At 38.3% G+C, this 13,685-nt stretch overlaps 1 protein-coding gene across 1 annotated transcript in view; it reads left to right on the top strand.

Moving 5' to 3' along the window:
- The first annotated feature begins 5,913 nt into the window (after positions 1-5,913).
- EEFSEC (eukaryotic elongation factor, selenocysteine-tRNA-specific) overlaps positions 5,914-13,685 on the top strand; it is a 101,111-nt gene continuing 93,339 nt past the window's right edge. The window contains exons 1-3 of the mRNA XM_009321047.1: positions 5,914-5,955; positions 12,303-12,381; positions 13,050-13,257. Of these exons, the coding sequence (XP_009319322.1) occupies positions 5,914-5,955; positions 12,303-12,381; positions 13,050-13,257 (329 nt within the window). The remainder of the gene's footprint in view (positions 5,956-12,302; positions 12,382-13,049; positions 13,258-13,685) is intronic.

Here is a 13,685-nt window from a genome sequence, read left to right as displayed (position 1 = left end):
TGGAGTTTCTGAATGTATTGTACATTCCCCTGGCAATTACAGATGTCTATAACCCTGACTGATGTTATTTCAGTATTGTGGAGGGTGAAGAGAAAACTAAAGAACGCTTTTTTCTTTGCCCCTAGCAGGCTTTAATTTTTCTTGAGGGGAGGGAGGGGAAAAATATGTAAACTCTTAATTTCTTTAAGGAAAAAAAAAAATCTTGTTCAGCATCCCCAGATGGAACATATCTGAGAGCTGTGTATGAATCTTCCCATAGCCTACCATAACTCTTCTTTTGGGACAGTGTGTTGTGTGCAGTGGTGTAAAAAGTATGATAGTACTGGATTTTAGTACAAAACAAGCTCCTTGGTGTGGGGTCCGTAACCTTTGGATACTTTATTTCAAAGCCAGAGATAAGGTAGCTTAGGGCTTGATATGCTTTAAGAGTAGCATCACATTAATTTATTTCTAGCTTTACATGGAAACTGGGTTTTCTTTTTTGTAGAAGAATGATTTAGAATCTGATGGATTGGAGATTTACTTTTGGACTGGTGACTTTCAGAACTGTTCAGGAAAATTTATTTTTGTTAGTCTCATAGAAATATGCTCTTGATCTATACAAGATTGAAAATCAATTTCTTATTGGTGTTTCTTGAGCTATCTAAAGCTGCAGGTGCACTGTAAGATTAATGTACTTGAATTGACAGAGAGGTGGAGAGAAGAGAATCTAGTAGCAAATCTGTGTGATCAAGGTGTTAATTTGCATGTTTCTTGGGGATCCCTGCATTTCATGATCTTTAGGGTAGTTGCCTAAAGCTTGAATTTAAGTAGAGAAAAGTTTAACGGAGTTGTGAATTTCAAGGTAGTTCGGCAGTATCTCTGAGGTACAACTTCCATACCTATACCTGTTTTCTGACTGCATGCAAGCTGCTGTTTATAGGTTGTGCAAGTTCAGAGTTTTGTGTGTAAATGTATATTCGGGTCTGTCTAGCTACACCTGGTGTGATGGTAGTCCTTATTTCCTATGACTGCTGCGTGAAACTTTTTTAGACTGATCTTTCAAAGATATGGCAGAAGAATGAACAAGAATTCATAGTGAGATAGCCTTTGGCTAGGCAGGACTTTAAGAAGTTAACATAAAAGATAGCAAAAAAAAAAAAAAGTCTTACTGTTATCTAATATTAATGTGACTAAAATATGCTTAAAGAAATTCTAACAGACATTCTAAGATGTTCATAGTTCAGTAGTTCTCCTAAGCACCCAGAGGGAGGCAATAGATACTCTGTAGTAACAATTCTCCGGTCCTTTGGGAGGGGGAAAAAAAAAACCTAGTTGGTCATTAAGCATAGCACATTCTTTTTATCCTGAGATAATATTAAGTACTCAAGTTGTGTATTGCTTGTGTAAGGATTTCTGAAATGTGCTATTTCTTTTTGTATTACAACACAGGCATGGATGTGATCGAATCCTAGATATGCTAACGTAATGATATCATCTTGTAAGAATTTTAAAAGAACTTGAAAAGATGAAGAGCTGAGTGTGAAATAGCACTGATATAGAATAGAATTTACAGAAACTTTGTAGTTACTGTTCAGGTGTCTGTTTTTCTTTCCCCTCTCTGAGTCCAGTACTGTGCCTGTATGTAATAGTATAATCAAATAAATACAGAAATATGAACACACTGGTTAGGAAACATTTCTGTTAGTTGTGTTGTTCTTGGAAAACAGAGTGTTAAAATTTCTGAAAAGCTAGTGCAGAAGTCCGCTGCCTGAAGTAGCTAACTGGTTTGAAGGAAAACATGTCTGTGTCGGTACTGTTTGCCTGTTTATGTACTACTCTCCCTGAAACAACCTTGGAAACTACATTAAGTTATTCCAGTCATCTTTAATGTACCACTTTTCTCTCTCCAGTACCTGTTTTTGTATGACTGTTGTAGTTCATAATGAGTATATGGCATATGAGTATATCATATAGGCATATGAGTATATCCTGCTGTAGGCTGAAGCCTTAGGATCCTGTAGTATTAGGGAGGTAGCAGGAATTTCCATGACTGTAGGTGCTGTAGAGGCTTTCACTCACTATTTGTCTCCGTGCTCCAGTGTTTATCATTAGTGGAAAAACCTCAGGTGCAATATTCCTGAAGCTGGGAATAGTCTGTTTGTCTGGCATGAGCTGAGTCTTTAGGGATGGAGTGGAAGACTCCAGATGCGTGGAAGTCTGGTGGAACTGGGGATGGGTTCATGTCCTCATTCATGCAGATTCAGTGCCTTCGTAATTCTTCCGGATGCTTGATTCCTTTTATACTGTTTAGCTGCTACTTTTTCTTTCTGGTCTTGGAAATAGCTTCAAAGACAATGTCTGTCTGTCTACTCTTTGAGAGAGGGAGTGGGCAGAATGGTCATACCTTGTAGTCAATTTCTTCCCCAACATATTTAGCATTATTGTATGCAAATATATTTACTTTTTTTTCTTTGAAACTTGGTGGGAGATCTTGTAGAGAGCAAATGTAAAGCTGATGTGAGTCAAGACTATAAAAAGGGTACTTTTTTAATCTTGTTTCTTCTGACCTGTTTGCTTTTCAGTGTTTACTGTAAAGACTTTATGGACCTTCAGGGACCACTTATGGTCACTATGTAAGACCCAAGTATAATGTTATGTTATGTTCAATTCTTCAGAGCAGTGCAGAAACACGTGTGGCCTTGATACCAAAGCAAGATACCTCTGAATAAGAAGTCTGAAACTTGAACTAATCGCTTATCAGGCCATAGGAAAGCTTACTAGGACCTTCAGCATGCAGTATTGTCTGAGGAGGTCAAAGTGGGGTTTTACAAGTATCCTTTTTTATTTTGCACCTTTCTTTTTCCTGAAGCTTGAACACACTGTGGTGATTTACTGTACAACTTATTGCCACGTTGTTTCAGAAACCTTGTTTTATGAACTTCAACTCTAGACAGAAGGAAGAGGGCACTTCATTGCAAACCTCTAATTTTGAGTCTGATATGAATCAGTGGAATTATAGGTACCATTTTCGTATGTCATTTGGGAACCCAGAAATTTGGTATGACTTTTTCTTGTTGAGATATTTTATAGTCTGGATGCCAAATTATGGAACTGAACCTTTTTGTGCTAGGTGTAATATAGGCATGGAGTGCAAAAAAAAAAAAGGTTACAACCCAAATGGCAACAACCCAATTGTTTTCTTCTGTGCTTTGTTTTGCTTTCAAGTGTATGAAGTAACCGTTTTTCCTCCTATATGCCATGAATGGTACTCCAAGGATGATAAGCTGTATAATGATGTTCCGTCTAAAATGTTAGGTAACTTTTACACTCGTTTGTGCAGTATCCTAAATATTTAACTTTCCACCTTTACTGGTATCTGTATTTGCATATACGTATATATGAATGACACTTTAAAAAGTTAATGTTTGCTAAATAATTCACAATTCATGCACTTTCAACTTCAAGCCAAGAAAGAAATTAATGCAGCTGAAATACCATGGTGTTGTGTAATTCAGCAAATGCTAACTTTTTTGTAGCAGTGTCGTGGTTTTTCTTGTTACAAGGCAACGTTTGTTTACTTTTCCTATAGACAATGAGCAGAGAGCATTCTCATTTGTGGTGATTTTCTGGTTTTCTTCAGAAATATTTTGAAGAACAGGAATTGAAATGCCAGACTCTAGTAGTTACTCATCTAATTTGCTACATTTTCTTTGGAAACAGTCAAAGCGAATGTTTCAGCGGGTCAAAGCAAGAAAGTCAATGATTGAATGAAGTGTCCCTTGCTTTAAGTTTCATCCTAATGCCTCGTATGCAGGATAAAAACAGAAATGTTTTATGAACAATGATACTTCATCCAGCTGGATGTAGCTTTAAAAATCTTTAATTGTGTAAATATCAAATCTGTATTTTCATTTGTCTGAAGCCAAATGGTATCTAGCAGCACTGAGTTTGAGGTGGTTATGCTATTTACCATTATATAATTGGTAGTGCTCTTTTATTAGAGGTGTTTTATTTCCCTTTTCTTGCTCAGCTTCATGTGCTTTTGTCATTGTATGCTGTTAATGTGGATTTTTCTTTGTAAATGAAGTAGTATGTGAAGAACTTAACTGCATTTATTTCTGTTTCCTTTTTTTGAAGCCAGTTTATCTTTCAGATGCCTTTTTCAGAAAGTGATTGGATCTAAATGCAGTATTTTATTTCATTATTACATCTGTCGTAGTTTAACCTTAGTTGGCAACTGAGCTGCTCGCTCACTCCCCCACCCCCGGTGGGATGGGGGAGAGAATTGGAAGAGTAAAAGTGAGAAAACTCGTGGGTTGAGATAAAAAGTTTAATAATTGAAATAAAGTACTACTACTAGTAATAATAATATACAAAGCAAGTGATGCACGATGCAATTGCTCACCCCCCGCCGACCGATGCCCAGCCAGTCCCTGAGCAGCAGCACCCCCCAGCCAGCTTTCCCCAGTTTATGTACTGAGCATGATGCTCCATGGTATGGAATATCCCTCTGGCCAGTTTGGGTCAGCTGTCCTGGCTGTGCCCCCTCCCAGCTGCTTGTGCACCTCCAGCCTTCTCAGTCGGTAGAGCATGGGAAGCTGAAAAGTCCTTGATTAGCGTAAGCACTACCTAGCAACAACTAAACCATCAGTGTGTTATCAATGTTATTCTCATACTGAATCCAAAACACAGCACTGTACCAGCTACTAGGAAGAAAATTAACTCTACCCCAGCTGAAACCAGGACAGCATCACATATACAGTCTAATACTGTAAACTTTTTTGACTGCTTCTAAACTTAAAACAATTTTGCATTGAACAACATGTAATGACTATGTCTTTTTGCAATTTTCTAAAGTAACAGCACTAGTTTTGTGTAAATACATGTGTACTTAAGTTTCTTCCAACACTTCCTAACAATACATTGACCATTTATTCAGCTTTAAGTTTCTCGGAAATTCCTCAGGCTGCTGTGTCATGAACAGCTTGGCCTGCAGCAGTGTCCTGTCCCCAGAAGCAGGCGGCTTGCTTTGCTCTCTCCTTTTTTCCCCTTTGCAGCTCCTGGCTGTTTGGTCCTGCTGCCTTCCTTGTTTCACTTCTGGCTCTCCCTGGAGCCCTGTGTCAGCTGGGTCACCTTGCTAATCTAGAGGAGAGCTGTCTGGTGTTGCTGAGTTGAACTGACTGGTCTGAGCTTCAACTTTGCCTTTCATCGGACCCTCCATCAGCCGTGGGAGACCTGAATAAGCATGGTGTTGAGGAAGCATAGATGGGAGCAGAAACTTCCCAGCTCGCAGAACTGCACTGGAAAATAATACATTGAGAGATGTCAAGTCAATAGCTCAATACTAATTTTTTGTCTGTCATAGGGTCAAGTGTATCCTTTTTTCTCATGTTTTCAGCATACCCCACCTCAATTCCTAGGCCTCCTGCTCTTGCCTGTTACGGTCTGGAATGCCCTGCTGCTCCACTCACACTGCAGCTCCTGACCCAGAAGTCTGACAGTTCAGATGCGTTTCAGAAAGCATGACTAGAAGCATGCAGTAAGAAAACTTTTTCAAGTATTATTTAATTTGTAGTAAGAATAAAAAACTTGGAAAGAGGAAAAAAAGGAATTTAAAATAATTGGTCTGTAAGCATAGTTGCTCTGCCTGAGGCTTACCTTACCGTAATAGTGAATTACTCTAGGTCTAAGATCTCCAGGTGTCCCTAGAAAATGCCTAAGGGTAAGTCTCTTGTTCTACACTCTTGTGTGTGTTTGTTGTTGATTTTGTTTAAGTGATTACTCTCTTATAGCACTGTCTTCTCATTAAATAGTTCAGGTTGGAAGGGACCTTTGGAGGTCATCTGGTTCCAACCCTTAAAGGTGGGCCAGCCACCTCTAAGTAGGCAACTTTTAAGCTAGATCAAGTTTCTCAAGATCGTTTAGGGCTTCATGGATGGCCTACTGTACAACACCTCTCCGAAGAGGCTAAAGGTAACATGGGACACTTTACATTCTGTAAAGTCTTGCAAAGGATCTCTTGATGACCTTCTTTCTTCCTGTGTTGTAATGCCTTTTTTGAGGGAGTTTTCACTTTCAGGTTTGTTTTTTTTTTTCCCCATAAGTCATCTGTTTAAATAAGCTTATTCGTATGCACAATATTGCAATAGCTGGGTCAGCATATGATAATAAATTATTGGAAGATATGCCTCAGACTTTCTTATTGTAACCTTCATTGGAGGCCTTATCAGCTTTGTCTGTGCAACTTCAACATGGCCAATCAAGCTTATTGATGTACTGTAATCATTACAGGCATTTCCTCCCTCTGAAGAACACAGACTTGTTTCTGACATGTAGTTAGAATGTATTCAAACAAGGAAGATCCTTGGATGACTTGACAAAGGAGAGGGTAGAGGCCCTCATTGCCTTTATCCTCTTCGGGACAATCTTGCACACTGGTTCATCTGGGAGATGAAGTATAAAGTATATTCCAAGTGGATTTTTGTGTGAAGTCTTTTACGAAATAGCCCTTTTATTTATCTTATTTATAATAAGAGGTTAGCAATTATCTCTTTCCATCACTTACTATTTATAGTTGAGTCGAACTCAGAACTACAAATAAATAACTGCAAAAGATGGGTTATTTGTCAAACAAGAAATGAACTTCTTAGAAATATGCCCTTACGGTCATCCTGCTTTCTCTTTGTAGCTCTCAGTTCAGGAAAGACCTTAGTGGCTGGTTTTCATTTAAAGGGAATTTGTGCAACCAGCGGTTTCTTTATTGTTCAAAAATCAAATATAATGCATATAATTCTAAGCTTTACTGTGCATTGAGAAAGACATCTTGTGGGTTGCCGGTCTGACCCTCACTATCAGAGATACTCTAAGCTATCTGGAGTTTGAAGCTGCATAGCTCCCTGTTTGTGCTTACAGTTGCTGAAACCTTTAGGAATGGCATGCCTGGGAAATGGTGGTGGGACGCTTGAACTCCATGAGTTCCTGTTCTTTTCAAAGTGTTTCCTAATGAAAGTTGTGGTATCAGTTTTGATCCATGATTTGCATTGCTTTACAGAGGGTTTCTTCATGTGTAATTCATGCACTCCAGTTGTGTGCATGTCTCTTTCCCCCCCTCACGCCTCTTTCTGTTTAAATTTTGGGAGATTTTCTATCCCATAAAACATCTTCCTTATTCATCACAATGCCTCCTCTAAGGTACCTAGCAAAATCCTGTGCAACTTCTAGCATCTCCCAAGGTGTTACTGTATATGAAAGCAGAGAATAATTTAGTTGTTTCTGAATAAAGATTCTTAAAAAAAAAAAAAAGGGGGGGGGGGGGGGGAAGGAAGTTTCATACTCTCTGCATGATAGAGACAATATTTCCTGACACAGGAGATACTAACCTCAAAGAATTTAAAATAAAACATTGATTTTATTATTTTTTTGAAAGGGGAATAGGGGAAACAAAAATGGTAGAATAGTCAGTCTTTTTATCCTATGTGCAGATGAAATTGATTAAACCTTAAAAACTTGCCTCAGTCCACCCGGTTTATTAATTGAAGAATTTCCTCTTCCCCAGAATGGGAAGTGCACATTAAAACAGAGCTTTGCCCCTGAGTAGCAATGATACTTGAGAACGGTACATTTTCTACAATCCTGTTTTCTCTTCTGCTCTAGAGGAAATCCTAACATGGTAAAAAGCATATTTAAAAAAAAAAAATAGTAGTATGTTTAAGGAGTCCTCTTTCATTTCCTTGTAAAGCATGAAATCAAATTATAGCCTATGGCCCACAATTATTTTATTTTTACATTTCAAATTCCATTTTCTGCTTCCTTTTGGTGCCAGTGAACAGGAGTTGTACTGTTTGTGCGAAGTCATCTAAAAAGATTACCACAAACAGGACAGGACACAGTAGCTTAAAGAAGCCACAAGTCAGAATCTGCTCGTGGTCATGCTTGTGTGGCATGCATAAACCTTCTGCTCATTCACAGTGGGACTTGACCCCTCTTCCTCCACTAGCCCAGGTTTTATTGTTTGGAGTCAAGTCAGCTTTATGTTGATAGATTATGGGGAATCTAATGCAATACTAAACTCATGCTTACCAAAATAGTAGTAGTTGCAAATGCTCTAATATTCTTAATTTACTTTTGTTGAAGAGAAAACAATTGAGCCTTCTGCCTTTCAATGCCCAAAGGCATTGACAATGCTTTTTGGTTCTCCTTTTCAGTAATGCTGAAATTGTTAGCTAGTTGAGGGCTTGGAGTTTATAACCTAATAGTTCTGAAAGTGGGCACAGTGTACACATATAATAAAGTAGTAATAAGCTTTTTGAACTGATAAAGTAATATGAGAGACTGAAATGTTTTAGGTGTTTTTTTTTTTTTTCCCCCTAGACCTAATAATGCCCTCTTTAATTTACTGTAACCGTTGCACTTTGCTCTATGGCTCCATCTATGCTCACTCAGTCTGGGAGTTTGGGTATGTGATTTACAAGCATGCAACAGGTTGTCCAAACTGAGGGGGTTTTGAGTTCATGTGCATGCAGAACTGCAGCAACTTCTGTGATGGAGGTTGAAGGAGACTTGTTATTTAAGATGTAATGTTCTGTTCCAAAATAAACATGGCAATGATAGTGCTTTACAGTTTTTAAAACTCTGCAGCCTGCAGGTTGGGTACTCACATGGTGTTTCCCTGTGAATGCTGGTATAACACATCTGAGTTTACTAATTGTATACTTTTGTGTAAGGATCTGAGACAGTAGCGTGTAAACGTTGCAGAGTTTGGACTTAACTCCCTACTTTAACTTCAGTGAGCAAAATCAAGTGTGCTTTATTTATATAAGCTGTGTGGAAATCAAAGGTGGGTGTGATACTACTTAACACATTTATGAGGAGTGAATCTAATGCAGGGGATGAAAGTCTGCATCCTTGTTGTCTAGAACTCTGGCTAGGTCTTTTTTCCTATTTCAGTAAAGATTTGAAGATACAATATACTAAATAACACAAATGCAGAGAATGCAATGAATTTTGTCCTAAAGATTAAAAGTTCATCAACAATACATGATTTTTTTTTTTTTTTTAATGCATGTTATTCTTCTGGGTAATCTGTCTTTTTGGGTGTCCTCAGACAGCAGCTGGGGAGTTCTTTCAGGATCAGGAGTGAGAGCTGACTGTGAATGATGTGCTGCATGTGGTATTGTTTTGCTCTTCGCTTGGAGAAATGGAGCTGATGGCCAGTTTAGGGAAACTTTGTTGCTGCCTTCTGCACTTTTGAAACTTGTCGTAATCTATGACATCTCTGATTCAACTAGTCCAATGAGTAGAGAGTAATAAGTTACTTCCCTCGTGACTGTTCATAATCAGATACCCCCCAAAATTCAGAAGCAAGAGTGGGTTGGATGCGATTGTTCAAAGCAGGGGCTAGACTTTTTCTCTCTCTTCTCTGTGAAGGTGTTTTTGTTAATACCTGTGAGTTCTGTGTTCCCTGTTGCTTTTGTAGTACAAATGAGTGCTGCTGCCTCCAAGTTCAGCTGGTGCTTCTTGCAGTCTTTTCTCTGTGATGCTGTGCTGCTGGTCTTGTTGCGTCTTTCCTGTATCTGGCTGTCATCCAGATTCTTTCTGTTCATGTATTATCTTTCTTGTTTGTTTTTCTTCACTCAGACTATCTGCTTTACTTTGGTTTTGTGCTGTGGTTTAGCTGCTTATCTTGCAATATAATTCCCATCTTTCCCCACCCCCTTGTGTTTTCTGATGACAACTAGTTTTTCATTTGCTTTTTACAGGGCTACATCTGAGCTGTATGTCATCACACAAAGGATACTCTGATAGTTCATCTTTCATTTTCAAGCAAAGTGAGAAATCACACTTCAGGAGGACTCTATCTTTCTGAATGTTCTTGAACACCTCATTCATAGATGAAACAGCAAATAAAAGTTTACACCCCTGTTCTTTCTGTAGGGGAAATCATTTGACTACCTTAATTTAACTTTATCATTGATTCTATATGACCTGCTTCAATGCAGATAAAATATTTTTCTGGATTGCTGTGCTTCCTTATATGCAGATCTGTCCTTTGCATGTCTTTCTGCTTCGTTCAGATTAATTTCAAGGTGTGTGCCTGCTTTGAGGGCTTGAGGAACACTCATCTTTTCCATATCACTCTTAACTGTGTGGGACCATATCCTGTCTCCTTTTTTTGAGCAAAAGCAGAGTGTTTCAGTTCCTTCTTGTTCCATTTCCCACAAAAGGCAGGTGTTCTGTGGTCAGATCGTGCAGGTTTATTGAGTGATATTGTCACCTTCTTTTATTCTTGTTGGTTTTGGAGCCTCTGCTTGGTATGGTTGTAATATTTTTATGCCTCAAAAGGTTTTTCCAAGTGATGTTTACATACATGAGAATACTCTTATATAATCCATTCTCACTTCACTTTCCCTGGTTAAATCTTGGTCTGTGGTAAAAAATTCTTCAGGAGCATTGTTCCTTTTTCAGGAACGTTCGATGTGGTAGTGAGTTGATTGATTAATAGTCTAATAGAGATTATTTAAATTGCAAATATGATGTTAGACAATAGTAAGTCTGCTGTTACTATTTACATGCTATGAAGAAAAAGTGTACTGAATGAGATGTTCCATGTTCTTTGGAGGGGTTCTTGGTTTGACAAGTTTTGTCACCTTGTTACAAGTGACCTGCCAACTCTCCTGATTAGAAATGTTATGTTTGTGAATCCCTGTACACTTTGTTTTGATTTCCCTAGATTACTTCATTTTAGTATTTAATGAACTATTATGCATGAAAAAGGGCAACTAAGGAAATGGGTTGTAAAAGTAAAACTGGCTAGGAGAAGATTGAGGGATTGGGAAGAAGGTGAATTGTCAGAGATGGCTTATTAAACAGCTCAGAGAGTTGAGGAACTAAATCTCAGTGTGGTGGGTTTTTTTTTTCCTTGTTGCCCAAGAGTCCTGTAAACTTGAGCATTCATGTCTTGATATGCGTGAGTAGACATGTACAAAACACCCTCAGGGGAGAGTGCAGTTAAAGTATTTCTGTCAATGCTGTCCTGATCTTTCGTTTGGTTCCATGACTGTTGAAGTGCGATGGCTTCCCACCCTGCTTGGGTGCCAGGTCTCCCCCGCCACGCTTTTGGTTCCATCTTGCAACATCTCTTACAAACAGTGGCCAGTTAGCATGTTACAGATTTCGAGGAGGAACAATAGTTGTACTGAGGCATATATTTGCTAACTTGAGTATGCTGCTGTTTCCTTAACTGTAATGTATTTTCATCTGGAGTGTCATGATAACTTTTCTGGGGTTTCTGGAGTCTTTCCATGGACTGTACAGTTATTTTTCCTTTGTTCATCTTCTCTTTGCTTTGAGATGCCCTGAGGTAGACACTCTTGACTTTCTGGCAACTGGGCTGATGATTTTTACGGTTCTTTTAAAGTGTTGCTAATAGATTCATAAATACTTGTAATTGCTGTATTTACTTTATAACAGATGTATTCAAAGCAGTTGATTTAGTGTACCAAGATAGTGGCCCTTGTACTGAAACTGCATATAACGGTTTCAGTGCAGATTTTGTCTCCTGTTGGAGGGAAGAGATACCACACCATATATAACAGATCTTCTCAGCCACTCCTTCAAGGCCACATTCGGGTCTGGTTACTTTGGCTTAATTCTAGAGCATGAGGATTGCCATGCTCTAGTAGTCGTAAGAGTTAGCTAAAACTTAAGCTGCAGCATTGTTATTTTATTAGATGCACTTTTTATAGTATTAATAATCAGTTTGATGGTTTGGTTTTAATTATTAATTCCCATTTATTTTAAGGGTGTCACCTGTGTAGTAAGAATTACTGTGCGGTATAGTTTAATGCAAAATACGGGTGTTGTATTAAGTTTAAAAAACCCCTGCTGTATGTACTCACAAAAGTGCATGCATTCTGATTGTTCAGAGTTTTGTCCTGCTTGAACTATTTTCATGCTGTTGATTCCCCTTGCTTCCTGTCCTTTAGGTCTGCACTTCTGTATGGTGTATAAAGTCTGAGCCTCTTGTACAGCCTTGATGATGTTTGTGTTATAATTTAAGCAAGTTCTAAATTAGTACAATTCTTGAAACAATAAAAATGAAAAATACTTTTGGAGATACAAAGTCTGTCTTCAATTTGTCACGGAGAGATAATTTGAAATTATTCTGCATTGAATGAATGAAGATTGTGCAGGAGCTTTGGAAATGTCATGATTATCCAACTAGCGCTCTGAAGGGTTTAGCATTCATTATTACGAGATGAAAGCTTTGCTAGGTTGAAAATAGTCATTTATAACCATAATTTTTTTTTTTCTTGTTGTAGCTCCCACCCACTCATTCACCCATGCACTTCAACCTCAGAATGATTTCCTATCCTGAGTTCATGGGAATTACGAACAAGGGTAGCTGTTGTCATAGCCATTGTAAAAGCTTAAAAAAAAAAAAAAAAAAAAAAAGCGGGGGGAGGGGAAGGTTGGAGAAGGCGAAGGAACAAGGAACAATTGTATCGATTTCTCATTCTTCTGATCAAAAGCTTTAAGGCAAATATTAAAAGTACTTAAATTCAGAATGCTGCAGTTCTGCATGATGAGGGACTGAGGATTGCAGGCGTAGTTATGCAGCAAGGAGTTGGCTCGTATTGGGGTTGCTCAGAGTGTGCAACTGTCTGCAATGTTGTGTGTTACTTTGGCTGTACTATGTTCTTGCTTAGCTGCTTAGGTTATCTTTTTGAATTGAGGCTAGTGTCATGCTTGTGTTGCTACAAGGGTAATTTTCTTTTTTATCCCCCCCGCCTTTTCATATCCTTAAACTTGAACTGTTAATATGGAGGAACGCGTAAGCTATCACATGCTTCCATTTTATTTATGATCCAATGGTAGCATATAATAGCTTTGGTTCCTTAAGTGTTACTTTCAAACATAGCCATGCATTTGATGCTTACTTTGGCTTGTATTTCGTTCATATTTTTGGGTCTTTTTACATATACTGATAGTTTTTATGGAAACTATTTGAGAAAATGATGCTTAATCTTTTTATGCTGCTGCAGTACTGACTCTGAATTCTCCTCCAGGTGCCCAGATTATTGATTTGATGATGCTTGTAATAGATGTGACAAAAGGGATGCAGACGCAGTCAGCAGAGTGCTTAGTAATTGGGCAAATTGCCTGCCAGAAGATGGTGGTAGTTCTGAACAAAATAGATCTCCTTCCAGAGGGGAAGAGACAAAGTGCCATTGAGAAGATGACTAAGAAAATGCAGAAGACCTTGGAAAATACTAAGTAAGTTAACAATACTATTAACAGCTAACTTGTGACAAGATGTTTAACAAAAATAATTCACCCACGTTTCCCTTCCAACATGCTTCTAAACACACTGAGACATCTAGCAAAGATGATGAGAAGAGGGTGGAAAGATTACCAGAAACGCAGATGCAAATTCATGACTGCATTTGAAAGTATTGTGTAGAGAAATATTTTCCTGTAATGAAGCTTTTCAGTTTAAAGGGCTGCTTGGAGTTCAGATTGGATAAAACAAAGCTAGAATATCCAGGCAAAGAACTTTTTTTTTGTTGTTGTTGCTGTTGGTTTTTTGGGGGTTTTTTCTTTTTTAGTTTATGGGTTTGAAACTGTTGTTGTGGTCTGAGAGTCTTTTCCACTCCAGAGAAAAGAAAGTATTAGGGCTTTTCCTTAACTGAGGGTGAAAAATG

The sequence above is a fragment of the Pygoscelis adeliae genome, unplaced genomic scaffold (genome assembly GCF_000699105.1).
Source record: "Pygoscelis adeliae isolate BGI_AS28 unplaced genomic scaffold, ASM69910v1 Scaffold453, whole genome shotgun sequence".
In the NCBI taxonomy this organism is placed as follows: domain Eukaryota; kingdom Metazoa; phylum Chordata; class Aves; order Sphenisciformes; family Spheniscidae; genus Pygoscelis; species Pygoscelis adeliae.
Note: the sequence above shows the minus strand (reverse complement) of the source record. Positions and strands in the feature narration are given on the sequence as shown.